The sequence below is a fragment of the Vanessa tameamea genome, chromosome Z (genome assembly GCF_037043105.1).
Source record: "Vanessa tameamea isolate UH-Manoa-2023 chromosome Z, ilVanTame1 primary haplotype, whole genome shotgun sequence".
Taxonomy (NCBI): Eukaryota; Metazoa; Arthropoda; class Insecta; order Lepidoptera; family Nymphalidae; genus Vanessa; species Vanessa tameamea.
The window spans coordinates 9,439,466-9,466,280 of NC_087341.1; the positions used below are offsets into that span (position 1 = coordinate 9,439,466).

A 26,815-nucleotide genomic window follows, 5' to 3' on the forward strand; every position below is an offset into this window, starting at 1 on the left:
CCCAAGGGTCTGTTGTACAATAAAAAAACATATTTTGTACTGTACTTAAAATATTTATTATAACAAAGATAAAACAATTTAACTGTCACATTCGCAACAATAACTAATTAATAAAATAATATTAATGCCAGTAGTCTCTCAGAAACCTCTAAGTATTCAAACTTAAACCCTTGAGTAAGGCCCATTAACCACATCGCTGGCCCAATGCGGGTTGCGGTGGGGATCGTAATTTTGTGTGCTGTCTTAGGGTATATGTACCTATACAATTAATATATTAATAATTTCATATTGCTTTATTCAGTCATTATAAAAAAATCATAAAACGAATTCCACGCTGGCGAAACCGCTTTTATTTATTTTGTTATATATGTGAGTGCAAATGAGCCACCTGATGGTCACCAATCGCCTTACATCGTCAATACGCTACTAATCTTGAAAACAGAGATCATATGGCATTTGTGCCTGTAATTAATCTGGTTAACTCGGGTGAGTTAGCCAGATTATCAAACACAACAATACTAAGTATTGCTATGTGGAGGTACCCTGGCTTGCACAACGCCTTACCACCATGTAGTGAATATATATAATTAAAAGCTTTGTTATTTTTTCTTTTTGTTATATAATTTCAGCGTCAGGTTAAGTTAATTTTCTTTATTTATGAAAATTACCAGTTAAGACAAAAACATTAACATTAAGCTTATGTGGATTATAATATAATTATAGGTACGTTAAAATGTATCTATTTATCCGATCCCCGTTCTATTAAATATGTTTTATTAATGTAAATGAGGGAGATTTTGGTTAAATCCAAAAAATATACTATACATGAGTAATATAAAATTTTCGAGTAAAAATATAATTACGTAATATTTGTTCATATAAGTATGGTAACATTGTTGTATCTATTACTCTTCACAAAAGAATGACATGCGTGGAAATGCTGCTTTCGCGAGTATTGATTTTGCATCCCGAGACTCGAGTCGAGTTTTTAGTTTCGCTGTGTAAGAATAGTTTTCTAAAAAGAAGTGGTAGCACACAATAAAAGGCAATTATGGTGCGTTATTAATAGTATTTTTTACATAGTGATTAAATTACCGTTTTATACATTAAATATTAATATCGAGCCAATATTTTTCAAGGATCAGCCAAGTGGGAGTAACGCAAGCTTTGCAGCGGAAGCAATGGATACGGATGTTCCGAAGAAGTCGAACTTGGTAAGAAGAGCATCTTCTCTTGATAGAGCTGGTAGAGCGAGACGATCCAAGGTAGACGCAAGCAAAGACCATTGTTTTGCTAAAAATATACAGTCTCTGATTGTGGAGTGTGAAATGAGGATAAGGGGTTATTTAAAACTCCAACGCTTAGCAACAGCTGCTCAGGATTATAACATATTTGATGTCGATGATGACTCGTCAAATAGCAGCAACATCAGTCTCAACAGCAGCGCTGAGAATATCTTTGCTGATACCATCGCACCACGGCCAAGATTCCAGAGGAAAGAAAAATCAACAATTGGGTCATGGCTTTTTTTGTCCTCTGTGGAAGGAGGTTGGAGCTACGAAAATACGAAGAGCTTTCTTTTAAAAGTAGTAAGTGTTCTATAGAACTATTTCTTTAAAATTCTAAGATATATCGCAAGCACAAATATTATATCTGATCCATTTAAAATCGATTTGCTTACGTAAAGTATACATTAGGTGTTCCAATGTAAAAACAATAATTTTATAATTAAAGCTGCCCCAAAATGGTCCCTGAAATCAATAATTGCGCTAGAAGCACAAGTATATTTATTTGAATGGTCGGAAAGAGCACAATTTCTTATAACTTCACCAAATGCATTTCATATTTAATGAATTTGTTTAAACAAAGAAAAAAATGGAATTCTGGGTTCTAAACTAAATTTTTTGTACAATTTATAGTATGGAGTGAAATGTCTAAGAAGTAGAACTTTATCAGACAGGCTTGCCATGGAAGGAGATTTCAAAGCCATCGTTAAATTTAGAACTAGCGAGGAACTAAATCGAATCGTTATGAGCTTAAAACATAGAAAAATTACTGATAAATTTATATTTTTATCATTCGGTAAGATAGTTTCAACAGTTTCCATTGCGCATGTATTGATTTTTAAGTTACGTCACAGAATACATAATAGTGTTACGTGATGTTTATTTTTATTTCTCTTTGTACATTTTTATTGCTTTTTGAAAACTATTTTAAAGAAAATATATGGATCATATAAATTCCTAGGCTTGAAAATTAAGACAAAAGAAATTGCAAAATTACTGATAAATTTAAATGGCAAAGCGATGGAATTATAATATGAAGATATGTTGAACAGCACATCTGTCTTGTTCGTTTACATCAACGATTCGTTCATTATCATGCTTTGTTAATGCGATTCTTGTATTATTTAATTTAATGTGCACCCATACATTTATTGTTGTAATCATCTATCTATCTCATCTAAAGATTTAAAACTGTATGTTTATTGATCGATGTTGTTCGTAGAAACCTATGTCTGGAATGTGTGTATTCTTCCCGGATATTTGTGATTTAATCTTGCACAATAATAAAAAATACCTGCATGTGAATATTTTTACGCAAATAAAATTACAAACATAATAAAAATAACAAATTTTGTTTGTTGGTAAGGCCCAATTTTTTGACGAATTTACATAATAGAGGTTACTACAGGATATCACAATTCAATTCACAAATGAAATTATGTTGCACAATGGAATATGCAAGGCATAAATAATTTAAAGTTCGTCTTTTGTTTGCTGTTTTTGTTAATTTAATTGATTCTTGAGTGAAGACTCATTTAGTATACTTACTATTTTATTTTTTTAATCAGAATACGGATTTCTCGAATAGTCTTGTTGGTCTTTATTAGTATATGTACAAATTCATAACACTGGCAGATTAACCTTTCAACTAAAGTGTCACACCTGATTGAAGTTTTGGGCATATCGGAGTAATTGAATGTACTGAAATAACTTACTCATTTTATTAAAATTGTACCGTTGTATTATTAAGATTATATAAAGTTCGATTAAATTTAACTAAATTAGTCAATAGGGTTTTATAAAAGAATAATCAAGAGTTTTTTGAACAGTGACTTTATGGAAACATTAACAAATTGTATGAAACGAAAGCAATGATCTCTTAATTTTAAAATATAAAATATGGGAATTTTTAATTTTTTTTTTTTAATTAGAATTATTAAAAAAATGTTTAATTATTTTTTTTATTAATTTTTTTTTTCGCTCTTTAGTACGCCGTCCTCTTTAGTGTTTTTAGAAAATTCGTCAAAAGATTTCTTCCTTGCCATGTATAATTATATGTGTGATAGATTACTTATTCGTTAATGTCGTAAAATACAAACGGCTTTTGCTTAAAGAGATATAAAAAAGCTCATTTTGCGTAAACTTAATTATTTTTATCATGTTGATGTGATTTCAGATAAAATGCCAATTCCATATGATGAATCAGATTCGGAGAGTGAAGAGGAGACAAGGTATTTAAATAAATATATTCTTTATACAATACAGTCGTAAAAAGCCACGTTAAAAAGATTTATTAAGTTTTGAATATATCTTTTGAAATTAAAGAACAATAGCAGAAATCATATTCGTGAAAAATTTAAGCATTTCAAAATGTAGTCAAAAGTAGTACAAACAATTTAAACAACTTCAATATCAAATTGACACGAAATTGGTCTCGGTCTTAAATATACTATGATATTCATTATGAATAAATAAACTATAATATAATAAATAAACAAAAAAAAGGTTTTAAGAATGTCGGTGAACCTGTTATCAAAATTTTAGAAATATAATTAGAGTGGATATAGGTAGTAAATTGGAAAAGTGTTACTCTATTACATCTAAAATATATATTCGTCGATGCCTATCTATAGTGCGTAATATTACAACAGAACTATAAGCAACTTGCTTGGAATATGTAAATCTAAGTTTGCATTATCTTTACTCCTACTTCGATTGGAATAATTGGTATACGTCTATTGTGAATTTTAAGTATATAATTCGAGCCGCGTTGCGTTTTTAAACGCAATTACTTCGACCAATATCACTGTCAATGTTGTTTTGGTAGTAAATAATGTAATGGTAAATTAAAAAAATATGTACGAATATGAAAATAAAGTGTATGCTTTTATTTTACAGGCTTAATCCCTTGTCCATGATCCCAAAGGGAATTTAAACATACAGATGAAAGCTGAGTCATCTTTATTACCGTTAGATCTTCGTGTCGTAGCTGTTTGGTGTCTATATACAAACTACTTCTTTCAGTATATAATGTGTATTAATCCATCTTACCCAACGAAACGAAATATTGGGAATTATATTGTCTCCAACTCGGCGTAGATATATTTAAAAAGGAATTAGGTGTCTAAATGAAGAAAGACTGCGTTTTAACACGGTGTGGCTAGAAGAAGCTTTCGAAGATGAGTGTAAGACTGAGAAATTAACCTTACAACAGAGTACGTGAGGTAGTATTCTACCTTGAGATATATATATATATATATGTATTAAAAAGAATTTACTTGTATTCTTTTGAAAATTTACATGACTTATCTTTGGATACGATTATAAATTGTTTAGCGATGTTTCAACATGTAATTTTCACATTATAAAATCATGCTAACTCAATTGTAATGAATATCATATAATTGTTAGCTACGATTTTTAATCTGCGAGCATTTTATGTTTCATAACATATACCTACATACTATTATATACTATATAGCGTTTCTTACAGATAAAAGAAATATTGTATTATAATTTATTACATTTTAATTCGCTTCGAGATAAAATGGTATTTATTGTCAGTATATATTATTAATAAGGCATTAAATGCAAGAAATTAGTAATATTATCTATACGAATTTGTTCTTCATCTACGTCGAATTTTTTTAATAATAATAAGTATTTATTAGTCAATACTGTGTAGTATTTACTCAAGTAGTGTTCGTAGAGATTTAGAAGGTATTAACTGTTTTAGTTGAGATATTTTAAAAACTTACACTAATATAACTTATTATATTTACTTTCATATATCAATATCACTAAAAATCCTTCATTGATGTTTTATTAAATGTGTAGTTTTAATCCAATACTGTTTTTGAAATTCAATACAATTCAATATTAAATATTCTTATCAAAAAAATACAAATTTAAAAAATCTAGAAAAAAATACGTAAATACATTAAATGATTCGATGTTGTATTCGATAGTTTTATTCATCTTTCCAACTTCCGATAACAATTATTGTCTTGTTAGCATTTTTTTTCATTTGGAATATAATCTCTTGATTTTTTGCACATTTTATTTTACTTAAAAAGTATTACATTAAATAAATGTCAGCAAAAAATATTACTCAATAAATATATTTACTAGTATCAGTTGTAATAAAACAAAAGTCTATTCCCGGTTATACCTACGTCTTACATAACAATCTGAGTCTTGGGACCTAGGACATGTGATATTACTAAAAGAAATAACCGAAATAGTTTGCTTTGCATACAGGCCTTGGCCTACCTGGTTTATTGACATGAGATTGGTTTTTTAGTGCTAGTGAGGAGTCGATAGATAGACTTGCATAATCAAAGGTAACCTATACAAATCAAAAAGTAAATCCATTTATCGTTTAACAATGTAACAATGTTGAATTCTTCTCATAGAGCTTTATGCAATGCTACTTCAACGATCTTATTAATTTGGAAACGGAGCTATTCCAATATTTTCGAAATTGTCCTTGTTGAACCTTCGTCCTTCATTAGCTGTATTTTTTTACGGCATTACAAATAGCTCTATTTCGTAGTGGATGTGGTAGGTAGGGATTGCAATCCGGAAAAACGGATCCGGTAATCCGGCGGATCTGGCATCATTATACGTATCCGGTACCAATATACCGGATCCGGGGATCGAATCCGGTGCTAGCAATTGCGGCAAAATGATAGAACTGTTGCATGAGTAGACACTTTAAATTGTTAAAACTCTTTAATCTAGGCTTGATTAAATTACATCATTAATGTATACTGCAGAACATACTATCAGCACTACTTAAAGAAAATCGGTTTTGATACTGAACTGATATTATTGGCATGAGCAAGAGTCATGGTCAAAGTAGGTAAGCTTATGAATTGTTATGAACAGCTGTGCTTCGCACATCATTCATTTATAAAAATAATGAAGAGAAGGCAGATGACCGCCTGGCAACAACGCCAACAACATCAAATGAATCAGATACAGATGACGAAGACACAACGAATGATGATGAACAAGAAGTTACAGTTACAATAACTGATGCTCGTCATCGTTATCTTTCTAAGGCAGAAGTAATTCTTAGATACAATGAGTTTCTTCAATAAGTGCGAAAAGTGGTAAAGCTTTTCAAATGATTGTCTACTAAAAACGATATGTAACTGCAAACGTGTGTGACTGTGCCTTATTTTGGATTACCGCTAAAAACCTAATTTTCTTTTTTACCGTAAGTAGTTAAAACTATTTTTTTTTAATTATAATCCAAACTCATTATTGTTGTAATTGTGCCACTCATTAGACAGATTTATCAAATCGTATTTATCTGAACCGATCCGGCTCGATGGGAATCCGGTCGAATCCGGCCGGACTGAAAATTACGCCGGATTGCAATTCCTAGTGGTAGGTATTATTTTGTGATTCCCTTATCTAAGATAACAAAAAGAGACGATCAAATGGTAATTAGTGTACATGTTTATGAGACTTAAGTTTGAGATGAAAGCAATATTAAAGACAAATGAAAAACTTGCAGCATGTTAAGGCCGCGTTATGCTCCAGTGTCGCATTGGAAATTGCGCTAAATTAAAGGCATTGAAATTAAATCCGATAATCAAGTCAGTTTGCTATAATTACATCGCTTATATCAAGTTATACCCAGGTAGGAAAATGATTTGTTTACATTTTATTTAATGACGAGTTTGATACAATAAAAGGGCTCTTGCCACCATCGCCGTTTCTGCTCTTACTGAGCCCCATATAATTAGTCGTGATGATGGTAAGAGACCTGATGGACTGACATTGGTTTACTGGGAACGAGGACCTAAGTGTGAGAGGCTACATGCGTTGATACGCTTACCCCGTCTCATATGCGAGATACAATGTTAAGAACCGCACCGCTGTGGAAAAATTTGAAGCGAAGAAACGATCCAAATATTCGTGTCTTATTCCAAATTAAAGACAAATGATACTATTATAAAAATAAGTATTTAACGACCAAATAATAATCTCTACTGCTATTTTATTTGCATCAATGAACAAATGTTAAATGTCCAAATATTTAACGACCTATTAGAACAAAATTTCACATGCGTAACTTTGTAAATGAGTAAGGAATCGCAATACTTCTTGCAGAACTATGATTTACTCATCACAGATTTACACATCTACAATGTTACATTAGTGAATTTCGCGTAATTAGAGGACGCGCCTATTACTTCGAATATCGTCGGCACCAATTTTTCTATGAGGTTCGGAATCAAGCCTTACTTCTTTACCAGCTTTCAGGCGGCTGTAACATTTTTCAAATGAATTAACCAAACCATTTAGCAAAACTCATAGACGTTTTAAGTTAAAAAAGTTTGAAAAGCTGCTACTGATAGGACAGATTATTATTATCCTAAATACAAAGAAAGTTTTAAACTATAAAAATTATGCTCAATGAATTCTTTTCTTGGGAGCTGATAAGAAGTCGACCCACGTAAGATAGCTAGTGTAGTGTTTTAATTGTATGAAATACCCTAATAAATTCCCTCGATAATCACTTAAAATATATACAGGTAAGTACTTATTTATTTTCGTACAAAATGATATGTAAAGTGCGACTAATATAGACTGGGAATTAATAATAACTATAAAAAAATATATATTCATATTTTTTGGAATCTAGTAGTTGATAATTTTAGTTAAGACTTCAATATCGTATGCATTGTGACTTTTAGGCAATGGATAGATAATTTACTTAGAACACTAGGCATTTGGCAAATGACTACCTCTTATTATAAATTCAAGAACATAAGCACTAAAACCAACTAAAATTAATCAGATCACCAGTAAATTATTTTTTGCTGAAATTATATAATTTAATGATATTTAAGCATTAAGTCTATTTTATTTATTTATTTAAAATTACAAACGAAATGAAATTAGTTATAAAATCATTATATTTTTGCTAGCCTTGGAAAACCTAAATTTAGGTTTGTAATAAACGCAAACAAACTCTATCTACAGAACATTAACATTAATTAAACATTTTTAATACTTTTTAATAAATAATACATTCATAATTTATAATTAATACTTTTTAAATCAGTTATAACTGACTTAGAAAGTATGATTTCGTCTCTTTTTAATTTAGGTGCATAGATATATAGTTAAGGCATTAATGTTAATAATTCTTATATAAATAAAGTTTTTCACGAAAATAAAATATATTTAAAATATATATAGTTATTGTTTTATTAATACGGCTTAAAACAAAGAAACATCTAGCATACTCTTTAATTTTGTTAATATTTTATTATACTATGATAAATAAGAAGATATCTATAAAATAAATTGTTAACCATATAAAAATAAAATAAGCTTTTATAAAACTTAAATAAAACTTTTGTTATTTAAGTATAAAAAACTATTTACATTAAAAATAATTGTTTCCAATTAAAGGTATCATTAATTGAATAATTAACACTACCTTAGTCATTTGTTTCCTATTTTATTATTTTTTTATATGGTATCACTTTTTTTATTAGATTGTATGTATGAAATCATTAGCAAATAATAATTCCATGACAATTTTAAATTGCCTTTAATAGATATTAAATGAAAAATTAATATTTGTATTTCGCATTTTCTTATTTGTGAATAAAAGGTTCAACATTAATCCTTTCTTCAATCATATATAGGTAAAAATGTAAATTGGGATAAAATATTCTGTAAGTTGGCAGCTCTGTCACTAATCACTATTCGTATTCGCTATTCGCTTACCACGATCTAACAAAAGTGATGATCAAAAATTTCTTATATTTTTATTAAAGTATTCATTAATATACAATTTTCTAAATTATATCAAAAGTTTCTCATACAATTAAAAAAAATGGAGTGGATAGCTCCCGTCAATGAGATCCTAACTGATAAAATTACAAAATTAAATTACACATTGATCCCGCCCGGATTTCAGGGAGATGTACGAAGTGTGAGGTATGAAAAAAAAATCCTTAATTCAATAAATCATCTTGATTAACTTAACTTATTGTTATTTCATGTACTATTTCTAGTATATTTAATTAGGATTTCATCTTAATCTATTTAATAGGGACACGCCTACTCAAGGTTATTTTCTTAAACTTTTTATATCTTAAATCCTTACTAGGCTTTGAGTTAGATCTTATGGTGATGCCTGCTTAAAGGTCAACAATATTTCATCCATGTATAGAAAAACTGCTTTGTTTGTTAAATCAAAGTGAATTACATTTTGTTTCAAAGAAGAAAAAATATAAATGCATTTGTATGTATATATTTTCTATAGATAGTAAATTAATTGTAATTATTATATTTTATACCCAAATTTATTTTGTTCTTTAATGTGTAATGTTAAACGAATTATTACTATTTGAATTTAAATAATATTAATTTAATAAGAAAAAATGTTGATTTATTGTATCATTTGTTTGTACTTATTGGTCTCAAGATGTAATAATAAATTTAGTTTTAACCATGTAATTACATCTAATATATAATATTTTCTGTGGATTATTTATTTCTTCCATTGATAATATCATATTACTTATTACTAACATCCAGGAGTCACTGTGATCACTAAGAACTAGTCTGATAACTTATTACAATAAATTAACTGTTGTTGAGCATCATAGGAAACCTTGAAAGGGCATCAATTCTACTCAAGACCTTTGAATTTTCTATTTAATTTGACCTATTAATGATTAAACTGATTTTAACCAAAATAAAATAACTTATCATATAAATAAGCTGGAGACATAATTTTCCTTATTCTCTATATAATATATATTCATTAAAATTAAACAATACAAAATGTGTTAACAATATGACAGAGTTTTAATGTGATGTTAAAAACTACCTTTGTTTTAGGTTGATGCAAGACAGTCTGTCCAAATTGATCAACTTCCTCGGTGAACAGTCTGCACAAGCTCAAGGGCTAAACAAAGTGATTACAACAGCCTATAAACTGCGTAACTCACCAACACACATCTTATATTTGCTGAAAGATTTCAATGCCAAAGGGTATGTTGAACATTTTATTTTTAGTTTTGTATGAACAACATTTAATTATTAATCTTGTTTAATGAATGCATAAATATATATTATAATAGATAGCAAGATTAGTATTTATAAAGCATGCTATGCTAGAATCATCGTGTTTAGCCATATGAATAACAATCTTTTAGTTATGGTTCTTCAACAACTATTAATTTATGAAATTATTTTGTAATATTATTAGTATGTTCTTTGATAAATAATAGATTGTATGTCGCTAAGTTCTGCAAAACAGCAGCATCCCTAAACAGCATAATGACTTTGAATATAATATTTAATAAGTAATAAATAGTCATAAATCATAATCTATCTATATAATGATATATATATATAATATTTTTTCTCATAGACACCTGACTATAAGTGGTCACCACTGCCTTTAGAGGTTGGTACTATAAGAAATATTAATCATTGCTCACTGATGCACCACCAACTTGGGAACGAAGATGTTATATCCTTTTGACCTGTGGTTACACTGGCTTACGTAACCCTTTAACATTTACAATGCATACATATATATATATATATATATATATCTAGTTTAGTGATTTACTTATATTTCTCATATTAATTGAATTGTATTCTTTCTGAGAAATAAATGTCTTAAACCATAAACCGTAAATGATGTAATGGGTCAAGCTTTCGATCATTTATAATGAATTATATAAGTTACTTGGTGGTAGTGCTTTGTACAAGCCCGTTTAGGTGACACCGTCCACTCATCAGATATTCCACCGCCAAACAACAGTACTCAGTATTGTTATGTTCCGGTTTGAACCAGTGTAACTACAGACACAAGGGACATAATATCTTAGTTCCCAAGATTGGTGGCGCATTTGCGATGTAAGGAATGGTTAATATTTCTTACAGCGCCATTGTCTTTGGGTGGTGGTGACCACTTACGATAAGATGGCTCATATGCTCGTCCGCCAACCTATCCCATAAAGAAAATATAAGACATAATAATGTAATTTTTCCTTTAATATAGTAACTTAAAAAGAAAACATCAATCTGAATCGATACTAACATTCCTTATTCCGATCCTAATTCTTTCATATGAACATAAAAGCTATAAAATTTCAATCGATAGTTCGTTATGTTTCTCTATATTATTCAGAACACAATATATTATTTATTGAATTTATTATTTGAGAAAATGATTTATTAAATATAGGTAAGTCGCGTCGAAGACGTTTGATAACCGCATCGATATCCGCATTGCGGGTAATCAACACAATAGATTGCATGTCTCGTTTCGATTTTTGGTATTTCGACAGCTACTTACTTACGCCCCAAACTTGCGATAAAGAAATTATGTTCGCTTTCAAACACCTTGAACACATAGTTGTTTATTACATATATATTTACAAAGAAAATAAATACTTGTGTACGCTCGCTTGTTATGAGTACATATTATATGAGTAAAATATTTTAATAAGCAAAATAATATGCAATGCGAATGATATTATCTTCTACCAAAATAAGCTTATAATTGCGATTATATTTGATATATTTTTTTCAAAATATTAATTATTATATTATAACTGTTATTACAATTAAAAAATATTTAAATATATTTTTAAAACTAGACCGTTAACTCTCGAAATGTTATGTTAATAAATAGTACCGTTTTCGAGACTTTCTTTTATATAAAACTAGTTGCTACACCCCGCTTTGCATTTGTTTTCAAATATTGACTAAAAATATTCTATTTCTTTATTATGTATTATTTCACGAAATCATTCAATTATTTCATTGTAAATAATCCGCCCTTTTGTATGAATATGAAGGACATCTGAACAAACATGCTTTCACTTTAATAATAAAGTGTAACGTAACGAAGTAAAACGACGCGAAGGTCATAATTATACAGTACAATTAATATTAAAATGTATATATTTGAATGTAGAATGTCAAAAAAAGTTTTTTGTGAACATTTTTGTCACACTTTTTTCAAGCGTAACCAAGTCTATGGTCCCGCATACTTGATGTTCTTTGAGCTGTGACTCAGACATAACTTTTTTACGCCATAGTCATCCAGCATAACGAAATTTTAATATTAAAATGCTCTCTCAAGTAAACAGTTTGTAAACATTGTGAATGTTTCCATTTTTTTTTTTGTTATACCCGCTAGCAAATTGTTTGCATATGTACACTGAAAACATCCATAATTTTTTTTTATTGAATTAAAAAACCAATTGGTACCAATCGTTCGATCGTTGTATAAGAATTGTAATAATATGAGGCGAAATACAAAGTTTCTTTTATAAAAAACGCTTGCGTCATTTGACACATTATACTAATTGGCGAATAACATGCAAGTAATTTATAGCCACGTTAAACAGTTATTTAGTAGACCTTATAACTGGTAAGACGTCGACAAGATTATAACAATTATTTATTTTTATAAATAATTGTGCAAATATTCACTGAGCGCTATCAGTCTATCTTAATGCTATATATTTATATATAATTATTATCTGTTAATTTCTAACTCAATTACATACTAAATATATTTTATTACCGAGAGCTACCGATAAAAGGGCCTAAATAGATTTTTGAGTAAAATATTAAATACTATTTACCATTGCCGATCATTTAAAAAAATATCAATTTATTTGTGCTAAAACGGAATAAACTTAAAATTATCGATATCTACAAGATTTTTTATAAAAAAACCAACATCCGTTCATTGTTTCTTTTAAAAGCAGGCCACAGATTTATTTTAAAAAATAAATGTATAAAACACTGGACTATCTTATAAGAAATGTAAATACAATACAACGCATTTGTTCGCAGGGGGAATGGTGACGTAATAGGATTACTAAAAGTTGGCCAGAAGCATTTATTCCTTTTCGACGAACGTGACAAGGTTTGCGAGGTGGAACCTCTCTGTGTGCTCGATTTCTACGTGTTACCAGATCGACAGAGACACGGTTACGGAAAGATTCTCTTTGATCACATGCTAACAGTATGTTTAACTTTTTTTTTTTATTAATACGATTTCAATTGTTATTTAAAACCTTCTAAAACTACCTAATAGCTTTGGAGCCTACTTTTTTTAAATTTGTTTTTGCTTAGTAACCCATGTCGAACATTCTAGTTACTATAGTGACTAATGTTGTCGAGAACACAAAGTATTTATATCAATAGTACCTATATAGCAAAGGGTAACTCATAATTAATGACATAAATCTGAAATTCATTGCTCGCCATCTATAATAATAATGTATGTTATTAAATGATTGATTATAGGATATGAACACATCTGCCGAAAAACTTGCAATAGACGGTCCCTCGCCAAAAATGGAGCAATTTCTGCGCAAGAACTACGGTATCGAACGTTTAATGCACCAAAAGAACAATTTTGCGGTTTCCCCGCAATTCTTTGCCGGTGTGCAACAAGTGAGGTAAATTCACAAATGTATATTGTTTTTTGTTGGCGACTATCCCAATCGTATATATGTATGGAACTAACTAATATTTCCATTCCATTTCTTTGGAAAAAAATATCCGTCATATCGTAAGTAAATCCGACGAATCGATAACAAAGATAATATATATTTATACTTAAATTCGGTATACAATTGGTAACGATTAGAGCGGGCTTCACGCGTGTAGCCTATCCAGTAACTTATAACATTCTCTTCGTACCCCGTACGAACTCGTACTCGTGAGTCACGATCTCTCAAAATGTCCGCAAAGCTTCGCATAGTTTCGTCTGTTCATTTAAAATAACTTATAATACTACTATATTTAAGAAACGACTCATTTCAATTATGCAAGGAAGAATCATTTACGAGGCATAATTTGAAAGCGTCACAATAAAAAATGTTTCGTAAGTTTTGAAGCTTTTTTACGTCATCTAAAAACATTGTAATAACTTAAAAGGTTGATTACTCGTAACACAAAAACAGTCGATTTTTGATGTACAATAGCGAACGGAATGATGACGATATAAACACAAAGGTAAGGCCCACTTTAATTGTATATTTTAAAAAAAGTTTTACACGTTAAATAAATACTTTGTACCGTTGTCAAATTGCTAATAAAAAAAAAAACAAACGAAACTCCGAAGTGTCTTTTTCGAAAAATCATAATATTAGAATATTAGAATCTACTTCTACTAAATCTATCTATTTCTACAATTCAATGTTTTAATTATTTATTTTTACTAAAATATCAAATTATTATTTTATAACATAAAATAATTCCGAAAAGAAAAGTTTATACTAATTAGGTGAATAACATATCATGTTAGCCGTAATAGAAAATATTTTTAAACATCTCACCAAAAAGTGGGTGTTACATAAAAAAACGTCTTGTTGAGGCCATTAAGTGCTAAAGAGATCGGTAACTATCTTCATCTCAATTTGTTTATAGAAATACATATATAGTTAATATATTTCAAATGAAATTATACTTATACTATTATTTTATATTTTAATTTTAATGGAATAACAGTATTGTTACGTGCTACAAATTTAATTTGAAATAATATAATAACAATTTCTAAGATGTTTCAATAAACTGAAAATAAAATGATTGAAGTGATAAATATCAAAATTAACGTGAATTTATTTGTTGATAGTGCCACAGAAGTAGATAAATTTTCACATATTCAATACTAATGTATTGTTTTAAAACACATAATATGTTTTTTATCGATCGAAATGTTTCAAAGTAACTTGTACGGTCTAAGAATTATTTATTAAACGACACTTATATCCTTTGCAGCAATAAGTCGGGACACACAACTCCGGTGGCAACACCGGCCGTCGGGCGCTTCGCAGCTCACAAGCCGGTCTCAGCTATCGCTACAGTGAGTATTTGATTTCTTTTATGGTCTTCGTACAAACTACAAAGTATTGTTATATGGATTGAAGTGGAGCCATAAACCATCTACATGATCTATGACCAAATTATCAGGAACATTGATGCGCTCGACTTTTCAGAAAATGTTTGGGAGCCATATTTAAATGTCACCCATTTAAGAACTTTCTATGATATGCATTTTATGTTATTATAAGGTGCTAGGCCGCTTTAGGAGACGATAAAAATTGTTTTTTGGGATATGTTTTTAAGAAAAATATAAAATAACGATTTATTTTATTAGTTTACAAAGCAGTTTATTGAATAAATGATTGACTAAAAGACAACTGTGAAGTCCAATTAAAACTCGTGAAAATCATTTCCAAGTTATCACATGGAAATGTAATAGTTTAACGCAATTCAATGGTTGATTCCACAGACTTTTTCAATAAATGGAACAATCGGTTTTTCGTGCTGTATATATTTTACTTCTTCACTACTATTTAGAATCGGAAACCACGCATAACTACTTTCCGTAAATTTCTGTAAAATTCCGTAAAATCGTAAATAAATGTTATCATACGATAACCAAAACCTGGACTCACTTCAATATCGTACATATATTCCGATTGCTTAATTTTTCATTTTTTTTCAATCAATTTGATCATTTTTGAGGTTCTAAGGGACTAATGACAAGTAAAAAAAAAACATTTCTTTTATGTTCCATGCGGAACATTACACCGCGAGTAATTAATAATTCCAAATATGGTGCCCGCAGGGATCAATTTTTGGGATCTTTCTATTTCTTGTTCATATAGATGACCTATATATTGCAAGTAACAAAAAGTACAAATTATATGGTAAAACACATTTATTTCATAAATAATAATTTTATTTAAATAGCAATAAAACGAAATCTCTATAGGCATAGTGACTTGATTGAATTTGTTCATACTCTGCAGAAAAATATCATAAACTTCTTCTCATTTTCTCTCTCTCTCTGTCTATATTTATCTCCAACTTGCATAAAGCCCCTCTATCTAAGCCTTTCTGGATAGGTACCACCTAATCATCATATTCTTAGTCATAGTTCCAAGGATGGAGGCGCATTAGCGACGTGAGGAATACTTAATTTTTCTTAAAGCGCCAATAATTATCCCAATTATAAGTAATAATAATAAAAATAAACTTATGTTGACTAATTTTTTGAAGCGTCCTAGTGTTAGATAAAATCATGGTGCAAGGACATTCAAAAACACCAGTGGACAGCAGAGTACTCATATGATGAATGGATCCGATAGAATTCACAATGGAAATAAACGCAATCGGATTTTCATTGAGAATTTTATCTGCTCCGTCCATGTAATGACACGAGCGTGGAGGAGAAGCAGCCTTCGAGTGGAGAAGAATAATCAAGCGAGCCACAATTGACATCAAGACCACGACCAGTCTTTCAAGACGGTAACCATACAAGCAAAAACGAGATAGTTTTTTGATTTGAAATTGGTCTATTAGGTTGTCTTATCTACTAATCTATTCGATAACTGACAAGATTTAGCTAAATCTATGATGTTAACACTTTCTGGGAACAGAACTCGCTCCAATGATTTATCATTAAATTTAATTATAAAGTTCAGGGCCGGATTTAAGGGAGGGCGCCCGGGGCAACTGCCCTGGGACCTTCATATGAGCCCTGTCATGTGTAGGTCCCAGGGCAGAGATTCCGACGAGTTATCAAATATCTAGATATAGTCAAATTATAATAATGTTACCAATTACTGTTTTGGAAGTTACCGATACAAGTAATTAAATTATAGCTTTTGATTGAAATTAAAATATTCTAATTAATTCATAATATAATTATAAGGGTCTACTTCTCTCTGGCCCCAGGGCCTTTAAATCCGACTCTGATAAAGTTAATAAAACACTGTAATTAGTTTTTAATAGACAGACATTATGATGCCTACCATCATTGATACACTGCCGATGGCTATTGTATATTTTGATTACGTACTAATAAACGTCACTTGTGTCATGTTCTAAAGCTTCCCGGTACGAATCAATGGGCGTATTTACTTTACCAGATTTTAAAATACTGTGCTCGTTTACGACACTGGTATCTTTATATACGTTTCCTCGGGTATTCTGATGTTGGGTTTTGCAAATATATCTCTACCCAGTCCCTCGTCCTTGGACTCGTACACCATAATCTCGCAGTTGGTTAGTTAGCTTGCCATTGAGATTTGCCGTCATATCTGTAGTTCGATCAGAACATTATCGTTGTCTCGTATGACCATATTTGATGTTCGATATGAGAGTGGGTTATTTCGTTTTATATATTTATTTATGTTTTTTTATTTTTTTTAGGTGATTCACGGCGGCGGTTCTGGTTTCCAAGAAACAAACAATGGGTAAGGTATATTTGAATATATTTATATGCACAGTACAGGGGCCAATTCTACAAACACAATAGTAATGATACGTTCCCGATTCTAAGCCACAAAAAATAACCTCAGCTTAATAGTAAGTGGGGAACAATTCTGCTTATTTCTATCGGCTACGATACGATTTCGATTGTGTTCCGATCCAAGTTAGAACGAACCGCAACTGGTCCGTTTTTTTTGTAGACTCAGCTGAACAGCAACGATTAGCTTTTGATTCGATTGCGATAAACTGTCAATTTGATAGTAGACTCGGGGCCGAGACTTTATTATACATAATATAAGTATAATAAATTCTGAATAAAGGCATGGGCTTATATTGAACCCCATGTGAAAAACCTAGCAATCTTCAAAATATTTTATACGTTTATATTTATACTTTATTATTTATTTAAATGAGTAATAGTTGCAAAATTTTTGTTTTTATTAAGTCTGTTTTAATCTGCGGTTTCCATATAAACTATGCTTATATGACATCTGACTTTATGAAGGATCACGAGATTGCTTACGAATTTTTTATACATACACCTGTAATTAAACGATCCATAATGTCGTAAGAAATATAGAGATAGTAATATATCTTAAATATTTTTGGTGGCGAGTGGTCAAAGGGCCTGTTGCTGTGGCAATAAATAAGATTGCGACTGATGAGCAACGTTTTAAACTACACGTACCGTCGACAAACTATATGTTTCATCCATTATAAATTCACATCGCATTTAACTATATTTTTAATGATATATTTCTTCGTTTGCTAGAATGTTATTACTATAATTTTTTTTGTTATTATTTATTTAATTTTTCGTTTTTATGTTATTTTTATTTGGTTGCTTTCAGCTTCATGGGCAGAACAGAAATGACCTGGAACACAGAGAAGCACTTTCCTTTGTGACTTTTTTTTTTAATTTTTATTTATGAATTATTATTTAATGTATTTGCTTTAAGAGTAACATGATCTTGCATTGTAGATTTATTTAAATTGTTGTTAATAATTTATTTGTTTAAAAAAATATCGAGATACGTAAACATTTTGAAAAATAATACCAATTTGTAAAACAACATTAATAATGTTATAACATAGAAAAAATGATTTATAAAAGTAAGAGGGTCGTATTGAAAATGTGTTTTGCTGAAAGAAAGCATCCTTACAGGTGAACCCTAAATTATGAGTATATAACTAAGATCGGTTCAAAATACATTTATTACATTTTAAACCGTTACAGATGATCAAGGATGATGTAAATTTAACTTTCTGTAAATTATTTATTTCGATTCAAGGATTTCCAAACAAACGTTGGGCTATTTAATTTTAATTTGTAAAAATGTATTGTCATGTTCTTTGCCAAAAAAAAAGTAGAGTAATTTTGTTTAAAAACAAACGTTCTATATTTAAACAATTCATCCAATATTTATAAAATACCAAATCAAATAATTTATTAATATGACGCAGAATTAAACATGACGCGTCTATAAGCATGGCATGTAAATAAATTAAGAATTATTCAAGATTGTTACTTTATTATTAATTTGCAATTTAATTTGTTTGTTTCGTATTTAACTTTTTTTATTATTATTTTTTGTTAAATTTACGACGCTTCCATATTATTCTTAACGAAATTAAATACGTATTATGTTATTTTAAATCATTTTTTTATAAAGGATGGGATCGTTATATATTATATCTCCTACAATCGATACTCATGAATATTTTCAGTTGTGAAAAGCTACTTACTGAATTTACTTAACGCTGAACTTAATAGCACAAGTCTCATAAAAAAAAAATTAACAAGGCTGTTAACACACTACAAATAAAAATAAATTTATAAAAATATTTGATAAATCAACTTAAATGATATAAGTTTTTTTTTTACATTAATTTTTAAATTATAAGAGCTGCTAATATTGCTGTCTTAACATTTAATGAGATCGAAATACAGGACATTAATCGATGGATTAAATTTGTCTTTGACTTTATTTCGATTTCATAATTTATTTCGTTTCGTCCGAATAGACGCGAAATTACATCTCCCTTTGTTTACTCAAATATAAAATTCCAAGACTTATTCTCACTTTAAAATTAACTTGTTTAGTCACTACTAATATGGTCGACATTCCCAAAATGATATTACGAATAGGACTCAATTAACCAAATTTTAGATTTATATACGAATTGATTATTTTTATTACTTATTGAATCCTTTTAAAGTTTTGTTGACTTAAATGTACGTATAAAATAACTCTGTAACAGAAAGCCTCAATCAGTAAGATTTTTTTGTTTCTTTTTACATGTATGCCACGCGCCCCTATACTTGTATCCAATCTTCATTTTACTCGTTTCGATTTATAAACCTTAAAATTATGTTAGTTTTATTGAAACACGAAACTTATTTAACTATTATAATGCACTGTGATAATATTAATATGCCTTTTTGTAATTTGTGTCGTATATGGCACCAATTGTATTATATTTTTAGTTGTACGTTGTACGTATACAATTCCGAAGAGCATTTATCGGGTAAGGTATTGTATATGGGTTTATGAAAATGAAGTTGCACAAAATTATAGTGTTTTAAAAACTAATTTAAATAAAATCTTACATTCAAATTTTTGTTTTTTTTTATTATTATTTAAATTGCTTTATTTTTTTAAGAAATTGTTTATTTAATGATAACGTTTGTATTAATATTTTATTATTCGAAAAGGACAACACCTGCATCTGGGGGCCCTGATACTGAAAAAAATGGTGGTGCCGTAGCTGATCTAGAACAGCTTGTAACCGACGTTCACATAACCGACCATAAAAATGAAAATAACGAAGCCAACGAAACTTATGATACCAAAGCTGAGGACACTAAACCAGCAATTGAAGAATTAGCCGACCTTCAAAAAAGTCCTGAGAGGCCTTCGTCCCTCAAAGTGGAGCCAGTGTCGGAGTCTCCCGCCCCGGTCGCCCTCTCTCCGGCCGGCTCCACCATCTCGCATCGCGACTCGCAGCTCACCGACCGCGGCTACTTCGACGTTAAGTTTTACCACAACAAACTGTGGTAAAACAACCAGCTAACCACAGCTGTGGCACGCTCGCCACGATGGTATAATTACCTATTTCATGTTTTCTTATATATCGTAATCGTAATGCTCAACGTCATAATATGCGCTTTAGATTTAACCTCGTGTTTCTGTTTACACTACGGGCCTATATTCAACTCGATTGGTGTTATTTGTTTTTAATATAGTTTTCTTCTTGACGGATATATCTTCCATTGTGTCTGTTTTTAATTAGAAAGTCGTTACTATAAGGTTAAAAGTTATAAGTGGTAATTGCACCTTAAATAATTTAATTGAAACATTTTTTTTTAATTGGCTTATGAAATTATCGTAATCGATATCAGTCAAATTGATGTTAAAACTCTTTGTAGCCTCCATGCACTAAGTCATATGTAGCTTTGGGAAAGTATCTTAGATAGATGTTTGCACGGAATTAATTCCAGTATGATGATAAGAAGAATGATTTTTTTGCAAAACCACAATTACTTCTGAATAAACAATAATCTTAAAAAGTGTAAATTAAAACCGCAATTTCATTATAGGTACTGAATATATTCAGTACCGTCTTTACCATAAAAAAAGGGGGCAGAAAAGGCCGATATATTCGCTTGTATAACAAGACGATCCTGAATATATTTCTAAATACAATGTATGACATAAATTAATGTATTGATGTTGATGAATGAATGAATCTCCAAAATATCATTATCAGGTTCCGAATTTGCTTGATAGTTCGTTAGTCTAAAACATTTTGATTCAGTAAAAAATATAAGATTTTTTGTAAATATTTTTTAAGTTGTTACTTCTGTGGCTAAATATAATTTAAATAATTCTATTTGATACACTGATTGTTTCAAAACAATGCATTCTGGATTAAGGATTCATATATTTGGTTTTTTTGGTGCTTCATATGTATATTTAATTCGATTTTATCAATATCTGTCATCTTCGCTTCAACTGAATATAGGTGTACTAACAATCGGCCAAAGTGTGCATCTCAATACAAAGTAATCATTTCATACGACGTTAAACGGCTTAGATGTAATCACTTTCTATGAAATAGTTCCATAGTTATTTCTTTTACATGTCAAATTATTATTAATTAAAACGTGCTACTAAATCTGTAGTTTTATTTTCAAGGTTACATACTAATTAAAATAAAAACAATGATTCGTAAAGAAAACATTTTATTAATTCCATTACAGCTGGACATCTGAATGTTATCTTTGGATTCTATTACCTAAAAACATAAGGGAAAGAAGGCGGTTGAAATAAGAGGGGAATTGAATTTCGTAAAGAGGATGTGGGACTGATAATACACAAATACTTTATTTTTATTATTATAACAGCTTGCCAGCGAACATCAATTCAAGCGAGGTTGAAATCTCCACATTTAATAATACTATTACAAATAAGCTATGATATGATCAAAGTATGAAATTGAGGATATGGCATGATTAGCTTTATCACTGATGTAATGGACAGTTCTTCTATATTTAATAGACATACAATAATATAAAACTGGTTAACACTCTGAATGCAGTTCATTTCAAATCCTACTTCAATTCCAACTTCCGCGTGACTAGAATGTAAAGCGCCCTTACTGTTTTTAAATAGTAGGTATTATTTTTAATAATTTGTGTTTTTTCAATAAATTCTATAATTCCATTTCACGATTTCATTACATAACTGGTAAAACTCATACACTACTGTTAAATTAATATTCCAAATACACCTGATTAAATAAGATGCTGTCATACATATTGTACTAGAATTAAATCGAGAAAGCATTACGTAGAACACAATGTATACAACAAAAGAACGCCTTACAAAACAAGGTCGCGCCCCTCAACCGCCCTCTATAAATTCGATCCGTCTTGAGCTTTGCCACCCCGGCCTCTTGCTTCTAAACTGTTTTCAGAGTGAGCTACACTACACGCAAACGTTTGAGTACAATAGGCTATGGCCTTCAGCGAAGTGATTTTTCGCGTCTAAATGATAAGCAATATCTACAGAGCTTTGGAGGTTAATATGCGTTTGGTAAAACTATCCCGATGGGTATTGAATAATTTCAGTTTCACAAGAATACAAATACCCTCCGTCTAATACAAAACACTTATCTTATAATGATTATTAAAATATTGTGAATAATTGTACGCAAATATATTCAAGAAAACTTACGTATATATATTTAATCTTATACATTGTAATACATTTATTATAATAATAAAGACTAGCATACGTCAGTATAATTCTTAACAATCTTTAATATAAATTGTTACCTATTGATCGACTGACCCTACAAATTTTATTACAAGAGAATATATATTGAAAGTTTTTTTTGAGCATAATAAACCGATTTCTAAAAGCCGTATCACAGTACGCTAACTTAAATAGAACATTGAAAAATTATTTTTATTTTCAAGTTATATATTATATAAAAAAAAAATGAATACCGATCAGATTGCACCTGCTTCTAATGATGTATTTAATTGTGACGCGCTGTATACACATACAATATAAAATTTATCGTAATTAATAGGCCTGAAACGAACCAATCCACAACGTCAGTCTTTAACGCAAAGGCGCAAGCGTTGCCCTCTCGAGGGCAATTAAAGCGACGCCCATTTTAAAACAAAAAAAAATGCATATTTATTGGTCCAAGTCGAAATTCTAATACACTTTATTATATTAATACATTGAATTAAATGCTAAATGGCGATTAATACACGATAGAGTTAATATATTTAAGTAGATGAAGTCGATGAGGAATGTTTGCGGGAATCGAGAGCGCTGTTTTAGGTAAATTTTAAACCTAACGAATGCGTTAGCGGAAACTACAGGCACCGCTCGCATAGCTTCAACGATTACAGCTACAACACTCGCTATATCTTGAGACTATAGACTTGTAAAGTAACAAATAACGATGTCAAAGTTTATTCTATTATTAGTTTCACATAGCCTAGAACCAAATGATTGGCCTCGAAGTTAAGTTCGGTTAGATAGAGGAGAATCAACGTTATTTTACATAGGCACGTACGTGCCACTTATGTCACATACTAAATATATTATTTGGCACTGAAAATAATGAACTATACAGTTATAGAATCTATTACTATTTCAAATGTATTAAATCGTTGGAAATAATACAATTCTTATGGAACTGGTAAAGGAATGTATTCAATTATTTAATTTGCTATTACTAAATTCTAAAAATGATTGAAATTAATTAAATACTGACTTTCATAATATTGTAATTTCAGTTGCTGATAAATTCATTGAAACCATTTCAACGAATTTAAAATATAATACATTAGAGTTAGTCAAACAGAATTACTAGTTTTTTTTAAACGACTTTATTTGAGGTGTCAATTAAAGCAGACGGAATTTAAATACCTTTTTTTAAAAAACTAGAAAGTAGATGATTTTTTTTATAATGTCAGTCTTAAAATATTTAGAGATGATACTTGCCAAAAGGGATTTTTATACTTATTATTTAGTCCGGGAAATGGTTGTACTTGTCAACTACCTACCCTTTGCTTTACTTTGTGACGGCAATGTTAAAGTTTTCAGCGTTTGTACTTATAATTCAATAAATATACCACATATCTTACACCGTATTTTTCAGAACACATACGTCTAAAATCTAAATCAAGAGTATTTGATGGTAATCATACGACGGAACTTGTCTCGGCAGAGTGTGTCCAAAATGGAACGGGTTATTTTCTTTGGCGTGTTTGCGTTAGTAATAATAAATAACGATTACCGAACCACGTGTCGATAATCGAGTCTCGTTGGATGTGAGTAAACGGTGGTTTGTTTTGTTAAGCGGGGCTAAAGTCTTTTGATACTGAGAAGTGTTTGGAAAGTGTGAGACGTCAAGTAAGGTGAGGGTTATTACAGTCGACGCTTGTATAGTCATATTCATTTGAGTAGTTCATTAGCGTGGACTGCAGCATGGCTCGTCGACGCTGACGCGGCGGAGGTAGGTTCCACTGGTCATTGTCCTTCTTATCTGAAAATAATATTAGCAATAAATATATAACGAATGAGGGTTATGCACAATTACAATACTTTTAACGATTTACGTTTATCTATTATGTTTTAAAAATTATATTTGTTTAAAGCATTATATGTACGAAAGGGTACCTGTGAACGATAGTGGCGAGGTCCCTTAGCGCTTGCTCAACGCCGTCAGCTAGGTGATGGTGGTGAGGCGCGGGAGAGGCGAGCGCACGCGCCTCCGCTTCCAGTCTAGCGGCTGCAGCGCGAAGCTGTACGCGTAACTGCGGTGCGCAGCGACTGGCAGCGGCCGCGGTCGCGCACGCTCCGCCGAGACGAGCGAGGCGCTCAGATGTCTGGAGTCGCCACAGCGAACCTCGCCCACCGCTGGTACCACCGCAACCGCGACGTACCTTTGATAAATTTCAGCTCATTCATAAATGAGTTTAAGTATGTACCTATGTTGATCTCATTGCACACAATCCTAAGAATATTTTGATCAAAAACATAATCTAACTATGAATTTATTTACCTACTTTTCCATAAATATGTCAATACAAATAAACAACTACTACATAAATCAGTTGTCTCAGTAAATGTAATGCGAAGTAGTACCTCGTTCGTGCACCACTCTAATGAAACCCTTAGAGCGGCCAGTGCGTCCCCATCGTCAGCATCTGAAGATCCAGGGGGCGCAAGGGGGGTAGCATAAATTCCGCTTTTTGCGAGGGGTCGTGCGCGCACCGCTGGCTTACTTGCCACTACCGGTTTGTCTTCACCTCGTCGCACCTGGACACTGCCACTTCTACCGATGGCTCCCCCAGTTCTTTCTTCTGGAGAACCTTCCTCACTCTCTTCTCCTTTCGGTTTTAACTTAGGGCTTAATCGCTCATCCGTTTCTTTACTCTCCCATAGTTTCTTTAAGCTACTTATACTGCCAGTACTTCGTCTTTTATCTTCGTCGTCGCCGGCGCTAGTGTCCAGCGAGCCACTTTCTGAGCGCTTCTTATCAGAGTCATCACTCTTGATCGACACGTCCTTTCTAGAATCTTCTGGAGAACTTTGCTCTGTTTTTTTGGTAGTTCCATTAGTCGCGGGTGAACCGCCATCAACTTTCCGTAATCGCGATTTGAAATCAATTATAGAGCGTCCGGGCTCTTCCGCGTCCTTGGATGCGATGTTTATTTTATTTGTGTCAACTTTTTTGAGTTGGGACTTAAAATCGGTTTTTCCTTCAAATTCTGATTTCTTTTCGACGTTGCTGCCGTAGGACGTCTTTCTGAGACTCGCTTTCAGGTCTATCGGAGATATGGAGTCTTTTCCATTGTCAATAGATTTTGTGGGCTCAACTTTTTTTTCTGCTTTACGCAGAGCTTCCATATTTAGACTTTCGGAGAGTTCCGATACTAGCCGCGTGACTGGATCACCGAACGAAGTATGCATCTCAATAACTTCATGAGACGGCGGTGACTCTTTTTGTTTATGTTTCTTTTTATCGGCGCGTTCCTTGATTTCAGCAACGAGTTTTAACTCTAACATCTCCTTCATGATCTGTTTCGCTGGTTTTTCTTCTGCTTCTGATCGGTCTTGTAGAATAAGAGAAAAGTCCTCGAGTCTATCTGCCGTGTCAGTGCCGGCATCCCGGCAACATTCAGGCGGCGGAGGTGGTGGCGGGGGTTGTGCAGATTCCTCCGGCGGTGGTGGAAGATCGGGTGGCGGAGGAGGAAATTCTAGCTCAGCTAGCCTCGGCCTCGGTTTAGCGGGGCTGTTAGTAAAAGATCGCAGAGGTGGCGCGGCTCGGGATGCGCGGGGGGAAGCGGGTGCGGGAGCTGTAACACCTCCAGATGAGTTGGAGCGGATCATGTGCGGTTGAGCTCGAGCTGTCCGCGGAGACAACGAGCGCGCTTCATCTTGTTGGGGTTCCCGAGTAATACTAGTGCATTGCGGGTTACTGCCGGCGCCGCCGCTCTGTCGTAGTGATTCCAAGTAAGCGCCGATACGAGCTCCCTTAGGCAATGTTCCATATCTATTAATGGCGCGTTTTACATTTTGAACCTCAAGCGCTGCGACTTGAACCCCAGGCTGTAAATAAAAATAGATAAATTACTTATTCCAACTTTTTAATATATAAATAAAAAAGTCCAATTAAACATTTATTCTGTT

The 26,815-nt window shown here is 31.4% G+C and overlaps 3 protein-coding genes across 3 annotated transcripts in view; 2 read left to right on the plus strand and 1 right to left on the minus strand.

Moving 5' to 3' along the window:
• Nucleotides 1–930: 930 nt before the first annotated feature.
• On the plus strand, nt 931–4,684 carry LOC113404061 (uncharacterized). The gene is made up of 5 exons (XM_026644804.2): nt 931–1,054; nt 1,140–1,589; nt 1,920–2,082; nt 3,463–3,517; nt 4,185–4,684. Exons 1-5 carry the CDS (start codon nt 1,052–1,054, stop codon nt 4,219–4,221), a joined length of 708 nt encoding a protein of 235 aa, XP_026500589.1. The 5' UTR covers nt 931–1,051; the 3' UTR covers nt 4,222–4,684.
• A 4,323-nt stretch (nt 4,685–9,007) lies between these two features.
• On the plus strand, nt 9,008–20,924 carry LOC113404063 (alpha-tubulin N-acetyltransferase 1-like). Its single transcript, XM_026644809.2, has 7 exons — nt 9,008–9,257; nt 10,167–10,319; nt 13,152–13,323; nt 13,608–13,762; nt 15,090–15,174; nt 17,532–17,575; nt 20,308–20,924. Exons 1-7 carry the CDS (start codon nt 9,154–9,156, stop codon nt 20,651–20,653), a joined length of 1,059 nt encoding a protein of 352 aa, XP_026500594.2. The 5' UTR covers nt 9,008–9,153; the 3' UTR covers nt 20,654–20,924.
• Nucleotides 20,925–21,820: 896 nt separating this feature from the next.
• Nucleotides 21,821–26,815, minus strand: part of LOC113404078 (tyrosine-protein kinase Abl) — a 45,599-nt gene continuing 40,604 nt past the window's right edge. Inside the window, exons 13-15 of the mRNA XM_026644826.2 lie at nt 25,268–26,734; nt 24,800–25,065; nt 21,821–24,665 (exon numbers count right to left, since the gene is read on the minus strand). Coding sequence (XP_026500611.2) covers nt 24,662–24,665; nt 24,800–25,065; nt 25,268–26,734 — 1,737 coding nt within the window. The 3' untranslated portion in view covers nt 21,821–24,661. The remainder of the gene's footprint in view (nt 24,666–24,799; nt 25,066–25,267; nt 26,735–26,815) is intronic.